Genomic DNA, 22,500 nt, shown 5'->3' with positions numbered 1-22,500 from the left:
CAGAGGAGTGGACGGTACATTGATGGCTGGTTGTATTCTTTTTTTCAAAATTAATTTCAACTTTTTGTAATCTGTTTGTCAGGTAAGATTCTAACCATTTGCTTGCAATTGTACAGAATAGTATGTTATTAACTGCATATAATTGTAAAATTATTTCACATACACTTATCTGTGATAAATATATCATTGTATCCAAGAAAAGTTAAATCAAGAAAACTAATGAATTATGGACTGTACTTACCTTTGGGAAGTGAAATGTTCAGTACCGTTAATGGATGTATATAAAAGTGATGGCACTAACCTAGCTTTCAGAACTATCATTTCTTCCTTTGAGCGGAGCGAGGGATAGGTTGGGGAAGGTTAAACAGGCATTGTAGGTCACTCAAGCCCCAGGATGACAATGACCCACTTCTAGCAATTACGAGGGTAGACCACATTCCGTGTTATAGTATATAATTAAATTTAAAACCGATGCTTCAAAAAAAAAAAAAAAAAACAAAAAAACAAAAAAAAAAAAAAAAACCACACACAGAGAGAGAGAGAGAGAGAAAGGGGGGGGGGGGGGGAAGACAGACCTCATGCCTCCTATAAAGAGGAATTTTTTGCGTGTAGTTTGAACAGGGGTACATTAAAATACAGTCCCTTTTGTGTCGAGCTTTGAGGTTGAGGTGAACATAAGGATCTTAGCCTGTACATCTTTCTAATGTAGATGTGTATATTTATAGTAATATAGTCTGGATATAATAGAGGGAAACATTCCACGTGGGAAAAAAATATCTAAAAACAAAGAAGATGTGACTTACCAAACGAAAGCGCTAGCAGGTCAATAGACACACAAACAAACACAAACATACACACAAAATTCAAGCTTTCGCAACCAACGGTCGCTTCATCAGGAAAGAGGGAAGGAGAGGGAAAGATGAAAGGATGTGGGTTTTAAGGGAGAGGGTAAGGAGTCATTCCAATCCCGGGAGCGGAAAGACTTACCTTAGGGGGAAAAAAGGACAGGTATACACTCGCACACACACCCATATCCAACCGCACATACACAGACACAAGCAGACATTTGTAAAGGCAAAGAGTTTCGGCAGAGATGTCAGTCGAGGCAGAAGTACAAATGCAAAGATGTTGTTGAAAGACAGGTGAGGTATGAGCGGCGGCAACTTGAAATTAGCGGAGGTTGAGGCCTGGTGGATAACGAGAAGAAAGGATATACTGAAGGGCAAGTTCCCATCTCCGGAGTTCTGATAGGTTGGTGTTAGTGGGAAGTATCCAGATATCCCGGACGGTGTAACACTGTGCCAAGATGTGCTGGCTGTGCACCAAGGCATGTTTAGCCACAGGGTGATCCTCATTACCAACAAACACTGTCTGCCTGTGTCCATTCATGTGAATGGACAGTTTGTTGCTAGTCATTCCCACATAGAAAGCTTCACAGTGTAGGCAGGTCAGTTGGTAAATCACGTGGGTGCTTTCACACGTGGCTCTGCCTTTGATTGTGTACACCTTTCGGGTTACAGGACTGGAGTAGTTGGTGGTGGGAGGGTGCTTGGGACAGGTTTTCCACCGGGGGCGGTTACAAGGGCAGGAGCCAGAGGGTAGGGAAGGTGGTCTGGGGATTTCATAGGGATGAACTAAGAGGTTACGAAGGTTAGGTGAACGCCGGAAAGACACTCTTGGTGGAGTGGCAGGTGATCGGCATGAAAGGAAGTGCTCCATCGCAGCGAGGCCCTGGACATGCAGAATATTTGTGTATAAGGAAGTGGCATCAATGGTTACAAGGATGGTTTCCGGGGTAACAGATTGGGTAAGGATTCCAGGCGTTCGAGAAAGTGGTTGGTGTCTTTGATGAAGGATGGGAGACTGCATGTAATGGTTTGAAGGTGTTGATCTACATAGGCATGAAGCTCTGCCTGGACATCAGGAATGGGATTATCTTGGCAAACTTTGTATGTGGTGTTGTCTGAAAGCTGACGCAGTCCCTCAGCCACATACTTCCGATGATCAAGTACCACAGTCATGGAACCCTTGTCCGCCGGAAGAATGACAATGGATCGGTCAGCCTTCAGATCACGGATAGCCTGGGCTTCAGCAGTGGTGATGTTGGGAGTAGGATTAAGGTTTTTTTAAGAAGGATTGAGAGGCAAGGCTGGAAGTCAGAAATTCCTGGAAGGTTTGGAGAGGGTGATTTTGAGGAAGAGGATGTGGGTCCCGCTGTGGCGGAGAATGGAACTGTTCCAGGAAGGGTTCAATTTGGATAGTGTCTTGAGGATTTGGATCATTAGAAGTAGGATTAGGATCATTTTTCTTCGTGGCAAAGTGATATTTACAGCAGAGAGCACGAGTGTAGGACAGTAAATCTTTGACAAGGGCTGGGAGTGGGGCTGAAGGTGAGGCCTTTGGTTGGACAGAGGTTTCAGATTGAGAGAGAGGTTTGGAGGAAAGGTTAACTACTGAATTAGGGTGTTGTGGTTTCAGATTGTGTTGATTGGAATTTTGAGGTTTTGGAGGGAGTGGAGCTGGAAGTGGGAGATTGAGTAGATGGGAGAGACTGGGTTTGTGTGCAATGAGAGGAGGTTGAGGTTTGTTGGAAAGGTTGTGAAGGGTGAGGGAGTTGCCTTTCCGGAGGTGGGAAACCAGGAGATTGGATAGTTTTTTGAGGTGGAGGGTGGCATGCTGCTCTAATTTGTGGTTGGCCTGTAGGAGGATGCTCTGAACAGCCAGTGTGGATGTGGGAGTCTTTCCTCTCCCACCCTTGTAACCATTGATGCCACTTCCTTATACACAAATATTCCGCATGTCCAGGGCCTCGCTGCGATGGAGCACTTCCTTTCACGCCCATCACCTGTCACCCTACCTAAAACCTCTTTCCTCATTACCTTAGCCAGCTTCATCCTGACCCACAACTTCTTCACTTTAGAAGGCCAGACATACCAACAATTAAAGGAAACAGCCATGGGTACCAGGATGGCCCCCTCGAACGCCAATCTATTCATGGGTCGCTTAGAGGAAGCATTCTTGGCTACCCAGGCCTGCCAACCCAAAGTTTGGTACAGATTTATTAATGATACCTTCATGATCCCCCCCATGAACCATGGACCTTGCCGTTGGTGGGGAGGCTTGCGTGCCTCAGCGATACAGATGGCCGTACCGTAGGTGCAACCACAACGGAGGGGTATCTGTTGAGAGGCCAGACAAACGTGTGGTTCCTGAAGAGGGGCAGCAGCCTTTTCAGTAGTTGCAAGGGCAACAGTCTGGATGATTGACTGATCTGGCCTTGTAACAATAACCAAAACGGCCTTGCTGTGCTGGTACTGCGAACGGCTGAAAGCAATGGGAAACTACAGCCGTAATTTTTCCCGAGGGCATGCAGCTTTACTGTATGATTAAATGATGATGGCGTCCTCTTGGGTAAAATATTCCGGAGGTAAAATAGTCCCCCATTTGGATCTCCGGGCGGGGACTAATCAACAGGATGTCGTTATCAGGAGAAAGAAAACTGGCGTTCTACAGATCGGAGCGTGGAATGTCAGATCCCTTAATCGGGCAGGTAGGTTAGAAAATTTAAAAAGGGAAATGGATAGGCTAAAGTTAGGTATAGTGGGAATTAGTGAAGTTCGGTGGCAGGAGGAACAAGACTTCTGGTCAGGTGACTACAGGGTTATAAACACAAAATAAAATAGGGGTAAAGCAGGAGTAGGTTTAATAATGAATGGGAAAATAGGAATGTGGGTAAGCTACTACAAACAGCATAGTGAACGCATTATTGTGGCCAAGATACATACGAAGCCCACACGTACTACAGTAGTACAAGTTTATATGCCAACTAGCTCTGCAGATGACGAAGAAATTGAAGAAATGTATGATGAAATAAAAGAAATTATTCAGATTATGAAGGGAGACAAAAATTTAATAGGCATGGGAGACTGGAATTCGAGTGTAGGAAAAGGGAGAGAAGGAAACGTAGTAGATGAATATGGATAGGGACTAAGAAATGAATCATAAAAGAAGGTTGTATACATGGAAGAACCCTGGAGATACTAAAAGGTATCAGATAGATAATATAATGGTAAGACAGAAATTTAGGAACCAGGTTTTAAATTGTAAGACATTTCCAGGGGCAGATGTGGACTCTGACCACAATCTATTTGTTATGACCTGTAGATTAAAACTGAAGAAACTGCAAAAAGGTGGGAATTTAAGGAGATGGGACCTGGATAAACTGAAAGAACCAGAGGTTGTACAGAGTTTCAGGGAGAGCATAAGGGAACAATTGACAGGAATGGGGGAAAGAAATACAGTAGAAGAAGAATGGGTAGCTTTGAGGGATGAAGTAGTGAAGGCAGCAGAGGAACAAGTAGGTAAAAAGACGAGGGCTAGTAGAAATCCTTGGGTAACAGAAGAAATATTGAATTTAATTGATGAAAGGAGAAAATATAAAAATGCAGTAAATGAAGCAGGCAAAATGGAATACAAACGTTTCAAAAATGAGATCAACAGGATGTGCAAAATGGCTAAGCAGGGATGGCTAGAGGACAAATGTAAGGATGTAGAGGCCTATCTCACTAGGGGTAAGATAGATACTGCCTACAGGAAAATTAAAGAGACCTTTGGAGATAAGAGAATCACTTGTATGAATATCAAGAGCTCAGATGGAAACCCAGTTCTAAGCAAAGAAGGGAAAGCAGAAAGGTGGAAGGAGTATATAGAGGGTCTATACCAGGGCAATGTACTTGAAGACAATATTATGGAAATGGAAGAGGATGTAGATGAAAATGAAATGGGAGATAAGATACTGCGTGAAGAGTTTGACAGAGCACTGAAAGACCTGAGTCGAAACAAGGCCCCGAGAGTAGACAACATTCCATTGGAACTACTGACGGGCCTGGGAGACACAGTCCTGACAAAACTCTACCATTTGGTGAGCAAGATGTATGAAACAGGCGAAATACCTTCAGACTTCAAGAAGAATATAATAATTGCAATCCCAAAGAAAGCAGGTGTTCACAGATGTGAAAATTACCGAACTATCAGTTTAATAAGTCACAGCTGCAAAATACTAACACGAATTCTTTACAGACGAATGGAAAAACTAGTAGAAGCCAACCTCAGGGAAGGTCAGTTTGAATTCCATAGAAACACTGGAACATGTGAGGCAATACTGACCTTACGACTTATCTTAGAAGAAAGATTAAGGAAAGGCAAACCTACGTTTCTAGCATTTGTAGACTTAGAGAAAGCTTTTGACAATGTTGACTGGAATACCCTCTTTCAAATTCTAAAGGTGGCAGGGGTAAAATACAGGGAGCGAAAGGCTATTTACAATTTGTACAGAAACCAGATTGCAGTTATAAGAGTCGAGGGACATGAAAGGGAAGCAGTGGTTGGGAAGGGAGTAAGACAGGGTTGTAGCCTCTCCCCGATGTTGTTCAATCTGTATATTGAGCAAGCAGTAAAGGAAACAAAAGAAAAATTCGGAGTAGGTATTAAAATCCATGGAGAAGAAATAAAAACTTTGAGGCTCGCCGATGACATTGTAATTCTGTCAGAGACAGCAAAGGACTTGGAAGAGCAGATGAATGGAATGGACAGTGTCTTGAAAGGAGGATATAAGATGAACATCAACAAAAGCAAAATGAGGATAATGGAATGTAGTCGAATTAAGTCGGGTGATGCTGAGGGAATTAGATTAGGAAATGAGACACTGAAAGTAGTAAAGGAGTTTTACTATTTGGGGAGCAAAATAACCGATGATGGTCGAAGTAGAGAGGATATAAAATGTAGACTGGCAATGGCAAGGAAAGTGTTTCTGAAGAAGAGAAATTTGTTAACATCGAGTGTAGATTTAAGTGTCAGGAAGTTTTTTCTGAAAGTATTTGTATGGAGTGTAGCCATGTATGGAAGTGAAACATGGACGATAAATAGTTTGGACAAGAAGAGAATAGAAGCTTTTGAAATGTGGTGCTACAGAAGAATGGTGAAGATTAGATGGGTAGATCACGTAACTAATGAGGAAGTATTGAGTAGGATTGGGGAGATGAGAAGTTTGTGGCACAACTTGACCAGAAGAAGGGATCGGTTGGTAGGACATGTTCTGAGGCATCAAGGGATCACCAATTTAGTATTGGAGGGCAGCGTAGAGGGTAAAAATCGTATAGGGAGACCAAGAGATGAATACACTAAGTAGATTCAGAAGGATGTAGGTTGCAGTAGGTACTAGGAGATGAAGAAGCTTGCACAGGATAGAGTAGCATGGAGAGCTGCATCAAACCAGTCTCAAGACTGAAGACCATAACAGCAACAACAACAACAACCTCCTACCCTTGTAACCGCCCCCGGTATAAAACCTGTCCCATGCACCTTCCCACCACCACCTACTCCAGTCCTGTAACCCGGGAGGTGTACACGATCAAAGACAGAGCTACGAGTGAAAGCACCCACGTGATTTACCAACTGACCTGCCTACACTGTGAAGCTTTCTATGTGGGAATGACCAGCAACAAACTGTCCATTCACATGAATGGACACAGGCAGACAGTGTTTGTTGGTAATGAGGATCACTCTGTGGCTAAACATGCCTTGGTGCACGGCCAGCACATCTTGGCACAGTGTTACACCGGCCGGGTTATCTGGATACTTCGGATCACTCTGTGGCTAAACATGCCTTGGTGCACGGCCAGCACATCTTGGCACAGTGTTGCACCATCTGGGTTATCTGGATACTTCCCACTAACACCAACCTGTCAGAACTCCGGAGATGGGAACTTGCCCTTCAGTATATCCTCTCTTCTCGTTATCCGCCAGGCCTCAACCTCCACTAATTTCAAGTTGCCGTCGCTCATACCTCACCTGTCTTTCAACAACATCTTTGCATTTATACTTCTGCCTCGACTGACATCTCTGCCGAAACTCTTTGCCTTTACAAATGTCTGCTTGTGTCTGTGTATGTGCGGTTGGATATGGGTGTGTGTGCGAGTGTATACCTGTCCTTTTTTCCCCCTAAGGTAAGTCTTTCCGCTCCCGGGATTAGAATGACTCCTTACCCTCTCCCTTGAAACCCACATCCCTTCATCTTTCCCTCTCCTTCCCTCTTTCCTGATAAAGCAACCGTTGGTTGCAAAAGCTGGAATTTTGTGTGTATGTTTGTGTTTGTTTGTGTGTCTATCGACCTGCTAGCGCTTTCGTTTGGTAAGTCACATCATCTTTGTTTTTAGATATAGTAATATAGTCTCTTATACAGATTGTTTAGCCAATGAATGTGGAATGAGAATGATGGCATGGTTCACATTATCCAAGTTACTATATTTTGATGGAAAGGAAAGGAGATTTGTGCTCAGGTAGACATTTAATCACAATCAGCATACTTATTTACTTTTTCGTGTCCGGAGATTTGTTTCAAAGGCTCTCAGCCCAATGTCTGGCCAAGTCCAATATTTTTCTCTTCTCAAGTCATAGTTCATCAAGGGTACACCTTGTGGGGCAGATGGAACACTGTAGAAGGTGTTCCATATCCTGAACTTCACCACAGTCGCATTTGTTGTCTCCTTCGTCCTTAAAGCCCCATTTGACTTAGTTCCATCAACAATGCACCATTTTCCAGTTGAACTGGTTTCCTACATAATTCAGTTTTCTTTTAGTTACTGCCCTAATTATTTTGCTGCTGTCAGATTTTAGTAATTTAAAGTCTTGATATCTCTTTGAAGATTATAATATTTTAATTATAATGATGCAACCCTGATTTCCATTGCTTAATATATTTCACCTCCCCCCCATGAACCATGGACCTTGCCGTTGGTGGGGAGGCTTGCGTACCTCAGCGATACAGATGGCCGTACCGTAGGTGCAATCACAACGGAGGGGTATCTGTTGAGAGGCCAGACAAACATGTGGTTCCTGAAGAGGGGCAGCAGCCTTTTCAGTAGTTGCAGGGGCAACAGTCTGGATGATTGACTGATCTGGCCTTGTAACATTAACCAAAACGGCCTTGCTGTGCTGGTACTGCGAACGGCTGAAAGCAAGGGGAAACTACAGCCGTAATTTTTCCCGAGGACATGCAGCTTTACTGTATGATTAAATGATGATGGCGTCCTCTTGGGTAAAATGTTCCGGAGGTAAAATAGTCCCCCATTCGGATCTCCGGGCGGGGACTACTCAAGAGGACGTCGTTATCAGAAGAAAGAGAACTGGCGTTCTACGGATCGGAGTGTGGAATGTCAGATCCCTTAATCGGGCAGGTAGGTTAGAAAATTTAAAAAGGGAAATGGATAGGTTAAAGTTAGATATAGTGGGAATTAGTGAAGTTCGGTGGCAGGAGGAACAAGACTTTTGGTCAGGTGATTACAGGAATATAAATACAAAATCAAATAGGGGTAATGCAGGAGTAGGTTTAATAATGAATAAAAAAATAGGAGTGTGGGTTAGCTACTACAAACAGCATAGTGAACGCATTATTGTGGCCAAGATAGACACAAAGCCCATGCCTACCACAGTAGTACAAGTTTATATGCCAACTAGCTCTGCAGATGACAAAGAAATTGAAGAAATGTATGATGAAATAAAAGAAATTATTCAGATTATGAAGGGAGACAAAAATTTAATAGTCATGGGTGACTGGAATTCGTCAGTAGGAAAAGGGAGAGAAGGAAACATAGTAGGTGAATATGGATTGGGGCTAAGAAATGAAAGAGGAAGCCGCCTGGTAGAATTTTTCGCAGAGCATAACTTGATCATAGCTAATACTTGGTTCAAGAATCATAAAAGAAGGTTGTCTACCTGGAAGAATCCTGGAGATACTAAAAGGTATCAGATAGATAATATAATGGTAAGACAGAGATTTAGGAACCAGGTTTTAAGTTGTAAGACATTTCCAGGGGCAGATGTGGATTCTGACCACAATCTATTGGTTATGAACTCCAGATTGAAACTGAAGACACTGCAAAAAGGTGGGAATTTAAGGAGATGGGACCTGGATAAACTGAAAGAACCAGAGGTTGTACAGAGTTTCAGGGAGAGCATAAGGGAACAATTGACAGGAATGGGGGAAAGAAATACAGTAGAAGAAGAATGGGTAGCTCTGAGGGATGAAGTAGTGAAGGCAGCAGAGGATCAAGTAGGTAAAAAGACGAGGGCTAATAGAAATCCTTGTGTAACAGATGAAATATTGAATTTAATTGATGAAAGGAGAAAATATAAAAATGCAGTAAATGAAGCAGGCAAAAAGGAATACAAACGTCTCAAAAATGGTATCGACATGAAGTGCAAAATGGCTAAGCAGGGATGGCTAGAGGACAAATGTAAGGATGTAGAGGCTTGTCTCACTAGGGGTAAGATAGATATTGCCTACAGGAAAATTAAAGAGACCTTTGGAGATAAGAGAACCACTTGTATGAATATCAAGAGCTCAGATGGCAACCCAGTTCTAAGCAAAGAAGGGAAGGCAGAAAGGTGGAAGGAGTATATAGAGGGTCTATACCAGGGCAATGTACTTGAAGACAATATTATGGAAATGGAAGAGGATGTAGATGAAGATGAAATGGGAGATAAGATACTGCGTGAAGAGTTTGACAGAGCACTGAAAGACCTGAGTCGAAACAAGGCCCCGAGAGTAGACAACATTCCATTGGAACTACTGACGGCCCTGGGAGACACAGTCCTGACAAAACTCTACCATTTGGTGAGCAAGATGTATGAAACAGGCGAAATACCTTCAGACTTCAAGAAGAATATAATAATTGCAATCCCAAAGAAAGCAGGTGTTCACAGATGTGAAAATTACCGAACTATCAGTTTAATAAGTCACAGCTGCAAAATACTAACACGAATTCTTTACAGACGAATGGAAAAACTAGTAGAAGCCAACCTCGGGGAAGGTCAGTTTGAATTCCATAGAAACACTGGAACATGTGAGGCAATACTGACCTTACGACTTATCTTAGAAGAAAGATTAAGGAAAGGCAAACCTACGTTTCTAGCATTTGTAGACTTAGAGAAAGCTTTTGACAATGTTGACTGGAATACCCTCTTTCAAATTCTAAAGGTGGCAGGGGTAAAATACAGGGAGCGAAAGGCTATTTACAATTTGTACAGAAACCAGATTGCAGTTATAAGAGTCGAGGGACATGAAAGGGAAGCAGTGGTTGGGAAGGGAGTAAGACAGGGTTGTAGCCTCTCCCCGATGTTGTTCAATCTGTATATTGAGCAAGCAGTAAAGGAAACAAAAGAAAAATTCGGAGTAGGTATTAAAATCCATGGAGAAGAAATAAAAACTTTGAGGCTTGCCGATGACATTGTAATTCTGTCAGAGACAGCAAAGGACTTGGAAGAGCAGATGAATGGAATGGACAGTGTCTTGAAAGGAGGATATAAGATGAACATCAACAAAAGCAAAACGAGGATAATGGAATGTAGTCGAATTAAGTCGGGTGATGCTGAGGGAATTAGATTAGGAAATGAGACACTGAAAGTAGTAAAGGAGTTTTACTATTTGGGGAGCAAAATAACCAATGATGGTCGAAGTAGAGAGGATATAAAATGTAGACTGGCAATGGCAAGGAAAGTGTTTCTCAAGAAGAGAAAATTGTTAACATCGAGTGTAGATTTAAGTGTCAGGAAGTTTTTTCTGAAAGTATTTGTATGAAGTGTAGCCATGTATGGAAGTGAAACATTGACGATAAATAGTTTGGACAAGAAGAGAATAGAAGCTTTTGAAATGTGGTGCTACAGAAGAATGGTGAAGATTAGATGGGTAGATCACGTAACTAATGAGGAAGTATTGAGTAGGATTGGGGAGATGAGAAGTTTGTGGCACAACTTGACCAGAAGAAGGGATCGGTTGGTAGGACATGTTCTGAGGCATCAAGGGATCACCAATTTAGTATTGGAGGGCAGCGTAGAGGGTAAAAATCGTATAGGGAGACCAAGAGATGAATACACTAAGTAGATTCAGAAGGATGTAGGTTGCAGTAGGTACTAGGAGATGAAGAAGCTTGCACAGGATAGAGTAGCATGGAGAGCTGCATCAAACCAGTCTCAAGACTGAAGACCATAACAGCAACAACAACAACAACCTCCTACCCTTGTAACCGCCCCCGGTATAAAACCTGTCCCATGCACCTTCCCACCACCACCTACTCCAGTCCTGTAACCCGATAGGTGTACACGATCAAAGACAGAGCTACGAGTGAAAGCACCCACGTGATTTACCAACTGACCTGCCTACACTGTGAAGCTTTCTATGTGGGAATGACCAGCAACAAACTGTCCATTCACATGAATGGACACAGGCAGACAGTGTTTGTTGGTAATGAGGATCACTCTGTGGCTAAACATGCCTTGGTGCACGGCCAGCACATCTTGGCACAGTGTTACACCGGCCAGGTTATCTGGATACTTCGGATCACTCTGTGGCTAAACATGCCTTGGTGCACGGCCAGCACATCTTGGCACAGTGTTGCACCGGCCAGGTTATCTGGATACTTCGGATCACTCTGTGGCTAAACATGCCTTGGTGCACGGCCAGCACATCTTGGCACAGTGTTGCACCATCTGGGTTATCTGGATACTTCCCACTAACACCAACCTGTCAGAACTCCGGAGATGGGAACTTGCCCTTCAGTATATCCTCTCTTCTCGTTATCCGCCAGGCCTCAACCTCCACTAATTTCAAGTTGCCGTCGCTCATACCTCACCTGTCTTTCAACAACATCTTTGCATTTGTACTTCTGCCTCGACTGACATCTCTGCCGAAACTCTTTGCCTTTACAAATGTCTGCTTGTGTCTGTGTATGTGCGGTTGGATATGGGTGTGTGTGCGAGTGTATACCTGTCCTTTTTTCCCCCTAAGGTAAGTCTTTCCGCTCCCAGGATTGGAATGACTCCTTACCCTCTCCCTTGAAACCCACATCCCTTCATCTTTCCCTCTCCTTCCCTCTTTCCTGATAAAGCAACCGTTGGTTGCGAAAGCTGGAATTTTGTGTGTATGTTTGTGTTTGTTTGTGTGTCTATCGACCTGCTAGCGCTTTTGTTTGGTAAGTCACATCATCTTTGTTTTTAGATATAGTAATATAGTCTCTTATACAGATTGTTTAGCCAATGAATGTGGAATGAGAATGATGGCATGGTTCACATTATCCAAGTTACTATATTTTGATGGAAAGGAAAGGAGATTTGTGCTCAGGTAGACATTTAATCACAATCAGCATACTTATTTACTTTTTCATGTCCGGAGATTTGTTTCAAAGGCTCTCAGCCCAATGTCTGGCCAAGTCCAATATTTTTCTCTTCTCAAGTCATAGTTCATCAAGGGTACACCTTGTGGGGCAGATGGAACACTGTAGAAGGTGTTCCATATCCTGAACTTCACCACAGTCGCATTTGTTGTCTCCTTCGTCCTTAAAGCCCCATTTGACTTAGTTCCATCAACAATGCACCATTTTCCAGTTGAACTGGTTTCCTACATAATTCAGTTTTCTTTTAGTTACTGCCCTAATTATTTTGCTGCTGTCAGATTTTAGTAATTTAAAGTCTTGATATCTCTTTGAAGATTATAATATTTTAATTATAATGATGCAACCCTGATTTCCATTGCTTAATATATTTCACCTCCCCCCCATGAACCATGGACCTTGCCGTTGGTGGGGAGGCTTGCGTGCCTCAGCGATACAGATGGCCGTACCGTAGGTGCAATCACAACGGAGGGGTATCTGTTGAGAGGCCAGACAAACATGTGGTTCCTGAAGAGGGGCAGCAGCCTTTTCAGTAGTTGCAGGGGCAACAGTCTGGATGATTGACTGATCTGGCCTTGTAACATTAACCAAAACGGCCTTGCTGTGCTGGTACTGCGAACGGCTGAAAGCAAGGGGAAACTACAGCCGTAATTTTTCCCGAGGACATGCAGCTTTACTGTATGATTAAATGATGATGGCGTCCTCTTGGGTAAAATGTTCCGGAGGTAAAATAGTCCCCCATTCGGATCTCCGGGCGGGTACTACTCAAGAGGACGTCGTTATCAGGAGAAAGAGAACTGGCGTTCTACGGATCGGAGCGTGGAATGTCAGATCCCTTAATCGGGCAGGTAGGTTAGAAAATTTAAAATGGAAATGGATAGGTTAAAGTTAGATATAGTGGGAATTAGTGAAGTTCGGTGGCAGGAGGAACAAGACTTTTGGTCAGGTGATTACAGGAATATAAATACAAAATCAAATAGGGGTAATGCAGGAGTAGGTTTAATAATGAATAAAAAAATAGGAGTGTGGGTTAGCTACTACAAACAGCATAGTGAACGCATTATTGTGGCCAAGATAGACACAAAGCCCATGCCTACCACAGTAGTACAAGTTTATATGCCAACTAGCTCTGCAGATGACAAAGAAATTGAAGAAATGTATGATGAAATAAAAGAAATTATTCAGATTATGAAGGGAGACAAAAATTTAATAGTCATGGGTGACTGGAATTCGTCAGTAGGAAAAGGGAGAGAAGGAAACATAGTAGGTGAATATGGATTGGGGCTAAGAAATGAAAGAGGAAGCCGCCTGGTAGAATTTTTCGCAGAGCATAACTTGATCATAGCTAATACTTGGTTCAAGAATCATAAAAGAAGGTTGTATACCTGGAAGAATCCTGGAGATACTAAAAGGTATCAGATACATAATATAATGGTAAGACAGAGATTTAGGAACCAGGTTTTAAGTTGTAAGACATTTCCAGGGGCAGATGTGGATTCTGACCACAATCTATTGGTTATGAACTCCAGTTTGAAACTGAAGACACTGCAAAAAGGTGGGAATTTAAGGAGATGGGACCTGGATAAACTGAAAGAACCAGAGGTTGTACAGAGTTTCAGGGAGAGCATAAGGGAACAATTGACAGGAATGTGGGAAAGAAATACAGTACAAGAAGAATGGGTAGCTTTGAGGGATGAAGTAGTGAAGGCAGCAGAGGAACAAGTAGGTAAAAAGACGAGGGCTAGTAGAAATCCTTGGGTAACAGAAGAAATATTGAATTTAATTGATGAAAGGAGAAAATATAAAAATGCAGTAAATGAAGCAGGCAAAAAGGAATACAAACGTCCCAAAAATGGTATCGACATGAAGTGCAAAATGGCTAAGCAGGGATGGCTAGAGGACAAATGTAAGGATGTAGAGGCTTGTCTCACTAGGGGTAAGATAGATATTGCCTACAGGAAAATTAAAGAGACCTTTGGAGATAAGAGAACCACTTGTATGAATATCAAGAGCTCAGATGGCAACCCAGTTCTAAGCAAAGAAGGGAAGGCAGAAAGGTGGAAGGAGTATATAGAGGGTTTATACCAGGGCAATGTACTTGAAGACAATATAATGGAAATGGAAGAGGATGTAGATGAAGATGAAATGGGAGATAAGATACTGCGTGAAGAGTTTGACAGAGCACTGAAAGACCTGAGTCGAAACAAGGCCCCGAGAGTAGACAACATTCCATTGGAACTACTGACGGCCCTGGGAGACACAGTCCTGACAAAACTCTACCATTTGGTGAGCAAGATGTATGAAACAGGCGAAATACCTTCAGACTTCAAGAAGAATATAATAATTGCAATCCCAAAGAAAGCAGGTGTTCACAGATGTGAAAATTACCGAACTATCAGTTTAATAAGTCACAGCTGCAAAATACTAACACGAATTCTTTACAGACGAATAGAAAAACTAGTAGAAGCCAACCTCGGGGAAGGTCAGTTTGAATTCCATAGAAACACTGGAACATGTGAGGCAATACTGACCTTACGACTTATCTTAGAAGAAAGATTAAGGAAAGGCAAACCTACGTTTCTAGCATTTGTAGACTTAGAGAAAGCTTTTGACAATGTTGACTGGAATACCCTCTTTCAAATTCTAAAGGTGGCAGGGGTAAAATACAGGGAGCGAAAGGCTATTTACAATTTGTACAGAAACCAGATTGCAGTTATAAGAGTCGAGGGACATGAAAGGGAAGCAGTGGTTGGGAAGGGAGTAAGACAGGGTTGTAGCCTCTCCCCGATGTTGTTCAATCTGTATATTGAGCAAGCAGTAAAGGAAACAAAAGAAAAATTCGGAGTAGGTATTAAAATCCATGGAGAAGAAATAAAAACTTTGAGGCTCGCCGATGACATTCTAATTCTGTCAGAGACAGCAAAGGACTTGGAAGAGCAGATGAATGGAATGGACAGTGTCTTGAAAGGAGGATATAAGATGAACATCAACAAAAGCAAAACGAGGATAATGGAATGTAGTCGATTTAAGTCGGGTGATGCTGAGGGAATTAGATTAGGAAATGAGACACTGAAAGTAGTAAAGGAGTTTTACTATTTGGGGAGCAAAATAACCGATGATGGTCGAAGTAGAGAGGATATAAAATGTAGACTGGCAATGGCAAGGAAAGTGTTTCTCAAGAAGAGAAATTTGTTAACATCGAGTGTAGATTTAAGTGTCAGGAAGTTTTTTCTGAAAGTATTTGTATGGAGTGTAGCCATGTATGGAAGTGAAACATGGACAATAAATAGTTTGGACAAGAAGAGAATAGAAGCTTTTGAAATGTGGTGCTACAGAAGAATGGTGAAGATTAGAGGGGTAGATCACGTAACTAATGAGGAAGTATTGAGTAGGATTGGGGAGATGAGAAGTTTGTGGCACAACTTGACCAGAAGAAGGGATCGGTTGGTAGGACATGTTCTGAGGCATCAAGGGATCACTAATTTTGTATTGGAGGGCAGCGTGGAGGGTAAAAATCGTAGAGGGAGACCAAGAGATGAATACACTAAGTAGATTCAGAAGGATGTAGGTTGCAGTAGGTACTAGGAGATGAAGAAGCTTGCACAGGATAGAGTAGCATGGAGAGCTGAATCAAACCAGTCTCAAGACTGAAGACCATAACAACAACAACAACAACAACAACCTCCTACCCTTGTAACCGCCCCCAGTATAAAACCTGTCCCATGCACCCTCCCACCACCACCTACTCCAGTCCTGTAACCCGGGTGGTGTACACGATCGAAGACAGAGCTACGAGTGAAAGCACCCACGTGATTTACCAACTGACCTGCCTACACTGTGAAGCTTTCTATGTGGGAATGACCAGCAACAAACTGTCCATTCACATGAATGGACACAGGCAGACAGTGTTTGTTGGTAATGAGGATCACTCTGTGGCTAAACATGCCTTGGTGCACGGCCAGCACATCTTGGCACAGTGTTACACCGGCCGGGTTATCTGGATACTTCGGATCACTCTGTGGCTAAACATGCCTTGGTGCATGGCCAGCACATCTTGGCACAGTGTTACACCATCTGGGTTATCTGGATACTTCCCACTAACACCAACCTGTCAGAACTCTGGAGATGGGAACTTGCCCTTCAGTATATCCTCTCTTCTCGTTATCCGCCAGGCCTCAACCTCCACTAATTTCAAGTTGCCGCCGCTCATACCTCACCTGTCTTTCAACAACATCTTTGCATTTGTACTTCTGCCTCGACTGACATCTCTGCCGAAACTCTTTGCCTTTACAAATGTCTGCTTGTGTCTGTGTATGTGCGGTTGGATATGGGTGTGTGTGCGAGTGTATACCTGTCCTTTTTTCCCCCTAAGGTAAGTCTTTCCGCTCCCAGGATTGGAATGACTCCTTACCCTCTCCCTTGAAACCCACATCCCTTCATCTTTCCCTCTCCTTCCCTCTTTCCTGATAAAGCAACCGTTGGTTGCGAAAGCTGGAATTTTGTGTGTATGTTTGTGTTTGTTTGTGTGTCTATCGACCTGCTAGCGCTTTCGTTTGGTAAGTCACATCATCTTTGTTTTTAGATATAGTAATATAGTCTCTTATACAGATTGTTTAGCCAATGAATGTGGAATGAGAATGATGGCATGGTTCACATTATCCAAGTTACTATATTTTGATGGAAAGGAAAGGAGATTTGTGCTCAGGTAGACATTTAATCACAATCAGCATACTTATTTACTTTTTCGTGTCCGGAGATTTGTTTCAAAGGCTCTCAGCCCAATGTCTGGCCAAGTCCAATATTTTTCTCTTCTCAAGTCATAGTTCATCAAGGGTACACCTTGTGGGGCAGATGGAACACTGTAGAAGGTGTTCCATATCCTGAACTTCACCACAGTCGCATTTGTTGTCTCCTTCGTCCTTAAAGCCCCATTTGACTTAGTTCCATCAACAATGCACCATTTTCCAGTTGAACTGGTTTCCTACATAATTCAGTTTTCTTTTAGTTACTGCCATAATTATTTTGCTGCTGTCAGATTTTAGTAATTTAAAGTCTTGATATCTCTTTGAAGATTATAATATTTTAATTATAATGATGCAACCCTGATTTCCATTGCTTAATATATTTCACCTCCCCCCCATGAACCATGGACCTTGCCGTTGGTGGGGAGGCTTGCGTGCCTCAGCGATACAGATGGCCGTACCGTAGGTGCAACCACAACGGAGGGGTATCTGTTGAGAGGCCAGACAAACATGTGGTTCCTGAAGAGGGGCAGCAGCCTTTTCAGTAGTTGCAGGGGCAACAGTCTGGATGATTGACTGATCTGGCATTGTAACATTAACCAAAACGGCCTTGCTGTGCTGGTACTGCGAACGGCTGAAAGCAAGGGGAAACTACAGCCGTAATTTTTCCCGAGGACATGCAGCTTTACTGTATGATTAAATGATGATGGCGTCCTCTTGGGTAAAATGTTCCGGAGGTAAAATAGTCCCCCATTCGGATCTCCGGGCGGGGACTACTCAAGAGGATGTCGTTATCAGGAGAAAGAGAACTGGCGTTCTACGGATCGGAGCATGGAATGTCAGATCCCTTAATCGGGCAGGTAGGTTAGAAAATTTAAAATGGAAAGAAGAATATAATAATTCCAATACCAAAGAAAGCAGGTGTTGACAGATGTGAAAATTACCGAACTATCAGTTTAATAAGTCACAGCTGCAAAATACTAACGCGAATTCTTTACAGACGAATGGAAAAACTGGTAGAAGCGGACCTCGGGGAAGATCAGTTTGGATTCCGTAGAAATGTTGGAACATGTGGGGCAATACTAACCTTACGACTTATCTTAGAAGAAAGATTAAGGAAAGGCAAACCTACGTTTCTAGAATTTGTAGACTTAGAGAAAGCTTTTGACAACATTAACTGGAATACCCTCTTTCAAATTCTAAAGGTGGCAGGGGTAAAATACAGGGAGCGAAAGGCTATTTACAATTTGTACAGAAACCAGATGGCAGTTATAAGAGTCGAGGGGCATGAAAGGGAAGCAGTGGTTGGGAAAGGAGTGAGACAGGGTTGTAGTCTCTCGCCGATGTTATTCAATCTGTATATTGAGCAAGCAGTAAAGGAAAGAAAAGAAAAATTCGGAGTAGGTATTAAAATTAATGGAGAAGAAGTAAAAACTTTGAGGTTCGCCGATGACATTGTAATTCTGTCAGAGACAGCAAAGGACTTGGAAGAGCAGATGAATGGAATGGACAGTGTCTTGAAAGGAGGATATAAGATGAACATCAACAAAAGCAAAATGAGGATAATGGAATGTAGTCCAATTAAATCGGGTGATGCTGAGGGGATTAGATTAGGAAATGAGACACTTAAAGTAGTAAAGGAGTTTTGCTATTTAGGGAGTAAAATAACTGATGATGGTCGAAGTAGAGAGGATATAAAATGTAGACTGGCAATGGCAAGGAAATCGTTTCTGAAGAAGAGAAATTTGTTAACATCGAGTATAGATTTAAGTGTCAGGAAGTTTTTTCTGAAAGTATTTGTATGGAGTGTAGCCATGTATGGAAGTGAAACATGGACGATAACCAGTTTGGACAAGAAGAGAATAGAAGCTTTTGAAATGTGGTGCTACAGAAGAATGCTGATGATAAGGTGGGTAGATCACGTAACTAATGAGGAGGTATTGAATAGGATTGGGGAGAAGAGAAGTTTGTGGCACAACTTGACTAGAAGAAGGGATCGGTTGGTAGGAAATGCTTTGAGGCATCAAGGGATCACAAATTTAGCATTTTAGGGCAGCGTGGAAGGTAAAAATCGTAGAGGGAGACCAAGAGATGAATACACTAAGCAGATTCAGAAGGATGTAGGTTGCAGTAGGTACTGGGAGATGAAGAAGCTTGCACAGGATAGAGTAGCTTGGAGAGCTGCATCAAACCAGTCTCAAGACTGAAGACCACAACAACAACAACAATATATTTCACTTAATTAAGCAATATAACTATTGTTTCTTGTAGAAACATTTTGTAGTAATTTATAAAACACTGTATAATTTCTTTTAAGATTTGTTTATTAGTATCATAAGATATTGCAAAATTCTAGGTATATAGTAAATGAAGTATAAAAGTGCAAAACACTCAAAAATTTTCTCTAAGATTTGTACAGTCATGACATAAGATAAGGGAAAATCCTAGGTATAATGTAAACAATGGCACGTGTAAAGACATTTCACTAAATAGTGATGGTTATTAACATATTCCACAGAATGCCCTTTGCAATAAATAAATAAACAAATACACTATTTTTTCATTAAAATAAAACCTTGTCTTACATGAGTGGCTGAAGCAGTGGTGTGATTCACAGGACATAATGGACTTGTATGTGGAGCATATCTACAAAAGGCTGGCTGTAATGTCTGCATTTTAGAGCGGCGGCATGTTGTGGGAGGTGCAGCTGTAACTGAAGAAATCATTCCTGGTTTCAAGTTTTCACGTGCATCCTATGTTCTCAGTCTTTTGAGACCACAAATATACAAGGATCTTCAGCTTGAGGTTTGTATTCAAATACTCACATATTGTTTGTAGTAATAGAGACTATACTGATATTTGTGCAGACATCCCTGTGCAACATTTGAAAAAGTGGGAGGGGTGCAGAAGTTGCTATTTTCTTTTATATCCAATATTACGTCAATGAACATAGTAAAGCAATTTGGAGATTCTGAAATGCCATAATGCTCATTTTTTTTTAAATTTATTTGTTGGCATACTCCAGTTCTATCAAGGGCTTTTCTTACTTCATCAAAGACAGGGTCAACTGTGAAAAAAACCAACATTGCTGCAACCACTGTGCAGCATTGTACATGAGCATGACATCTAGCAAGCTATCTGTCCATACGAGTGTCCACCACTAAGCTGCGGCCAAGGGGCAGTCAGACCACCCACTTGTGAAGCATGCCATGCAACACAGTATTCTTGAGTTTGCTTCACAGCTCATGACAACTGGAGTCTTCCTACTACCACACTGTCCCCTCATCGTGCCTGCGCTATAGGATCTTTCCCCACACCTACCCTGCTATCCTGTCCCCTCCCCATATCATGCCTTTTCTGCACCCCTACTACCCACCACAGCTATCACTTCTCACTGCACAACACCTGGAGATGACGGTGGTCAGGTGTGTGTGAGTTGTGCTCGGTTTAATACAAACATAAAATTGCATAATTAAACAATGTAATGATAAATGCAGTTTTGGCTAGATAAGGCCAATAAATCCTGCCATCACCTGCTCTAGCATGCTGACATCAATCGAAATTTTGAAGATACCTTGGACTGTATATTTTACTGTAACACTCTGCTAAACACACATCAGTGAACATCAAAATTATACATATACACTGTGCAGCACAATTAAAGGATCCTTTTTTTCAAGATTCTGTAATTTTCTCCCGTTGCAGTGCAGAAGTTAGTAATTTGACTCAATTGTGTGTACACCCTTCCTCTGTAGTGGTGCAAAAATGTGGCACCCTATAATTTCACCCTCATTCTCAGCAATGCTTCAAACAGCACAGTATCTAAACAGGAAAAAAAAGGCCAGAGCTCAGAAGTTCATGTCAGGTTTAAGGTGGATTAGTGATGTCACATTGGCACCAAATATCACCACAGTTCTGCTCAAGGCCACTGCAGATGTGTCACATGAAGCGAAGGTTGTCACACCCCCTCTTACCACATTTCACACCTTCTCACAATGCCTGTGTGGTGGAGGTCAGAACCATGATGCCCAGTTTTTAAATCTCACGGTTTTCTTGTGGGTGGCCAAGGAAAACATTTCAGACATGCCATCACTCAGAATCAATGTGAAAAGACCTCAGGGGGTGGCATAAAGAATGCCAGTGAAACAACCCATTACCTTGGGGGTGTTGATTCCTACACATTTTGCGGTTGAAAACAACAATCACAGTTTGATAGGCAATAAGATGATGTTCTTGACAGTCTTTGACATTGCTGATAACCCACAGGGTGATTCAACTCATCTCTTAGGACATTGTGGAGCTGCAATCCCGTTGAACATGATCCGACCCTTTTGAAGTGTAGCACAACCACAGATTTTGCTCTGGTATACAGGATGGAACCATCAGGGATCTTCTGAAACAATTTGGTGAAATTTGAATGTGACCTGAAGCAACAAGGATGCTTCTGCTGTCATATGCCCTCTTGTGGTGTGAGCACGGAAGTGGTGGGGGGAGGGGGGGGGGGGGGGGGGGGGCTGGTGTAGCAGGCGTACAACATTGAGACATAATGAATAAAACAACGAAGTTCCCATTATCTGGCTAGCAGCTTTTCATGTGATGGCCCCTACTTTCTGAGAAAATCAATGTTGAAGTTTTATATGTTAGACTTGTTTCAGCAAAGTGAGCATAGCATTGCATAGCATCTAAAGTTCTCGACTGCCACACTGGCAGCACATGTTTAAATCCTACCTTTGTATGGTTTTTCCTTCGAATTCATCATATAGAATATCATTAAGTAGTAGGTGTCATGCAAAATTATTAAAAAATAGTCATTTTTGCCATACATGTCAGTAATTACAGCAAACTTTCTTCAAATGTGTGTTCTGTTTGTTACTGGATAGATTACACAATTATTATTACTCACAACCACTTGTTGTTCTAGAACAGAATTGTGGATCATATTTGTTGTAGTAACTGAAACACAAGTTAGTAGAGCACCACACGTCTACTGAAAGCTACTGCTTTGCAGGCACATGGATTTCTCAGAAAAGATAGTGGAAAATACACTTTGTTTTAACTCAAAATGGATACTATTTTTTTGACTAGCTTTGGTGTGACCCATGCATATTTTATCATCCCTGGGAAAGTTGATGTGCTAAATTGATGCAAAATTGAAGAATCTATTTTTATGGAATCTTCACTCAAAGTGATAAAGTTGAGAAAAAAAGTACGCAGACAGTATTTGCACCCATACTGCCAGCATGGTATCCACAAACCTTAGCTGTTGTACTACACTTGCTTTGTCAAAAATTTGGTAATGTTATAAGTGTAGGATGTACGCATCAAACTTCAGCGTTCATTTTCTCGGAAACCATGGGCTGTCACATGAAAATCTGCTAGCTGGGTATTCTGGACAGGACCTTCTATAACATATCTAAGCTTCATCAAAATCCATGACTAACAGGCCTGATAATCCCACTGTAAAACACCCAGTTCAGCAGCACCCTCTGTGTCACCCACACACTTTTGTTGGGCTCTTTAAAATTTTCCTATGC

General features: G+C 42.1%; 1 protein-coding gene across 1 annotated transcript in view; it reads left to right on the top strand.

The window, feature by feature from the left end:
• LOC124788266 (pyridine nucleotide-disulfide oxidoreductase domain-containing protein 2-like) overlaps positions 1 to 22,500 on the top strand; it is a 177,019-nt gene that overhangs the window by 3,459 nt on the left and 151,060 nt on the right. Inside the window, exon 2 of the mRNA XM_047255471.1 lies at positions 19,584 to 19,771. Coding sequence (XP_047111427.1) covers positions 19,584 to 19,771 — 188 coding nt within the window. The remainder of the gene's footprint in view (positions 1 to 19,583; positions 19,772 to 22,500) is intronic.

Source organism: Schistocerca piceifrons, chromosome 3, assembly GCF_021461385.2.
Source record: "Schistocerca piceifrons isolate TAMUIC-IGC-003096 chromosome 3, iqSchPice1.1, whole genome shotgun sequence".
NCBI classification, from domain to species: Eukaryota; Metazoa; Arthropoda; class Insecta; order Orthoptera; family Acrididae; genus Schistocerca; species Schistocerca piceifrons.
Note: the sequence above shows the minus strand (reverse complement) of the source record. Positions and strands in the feature narration are given on the sequence as shown.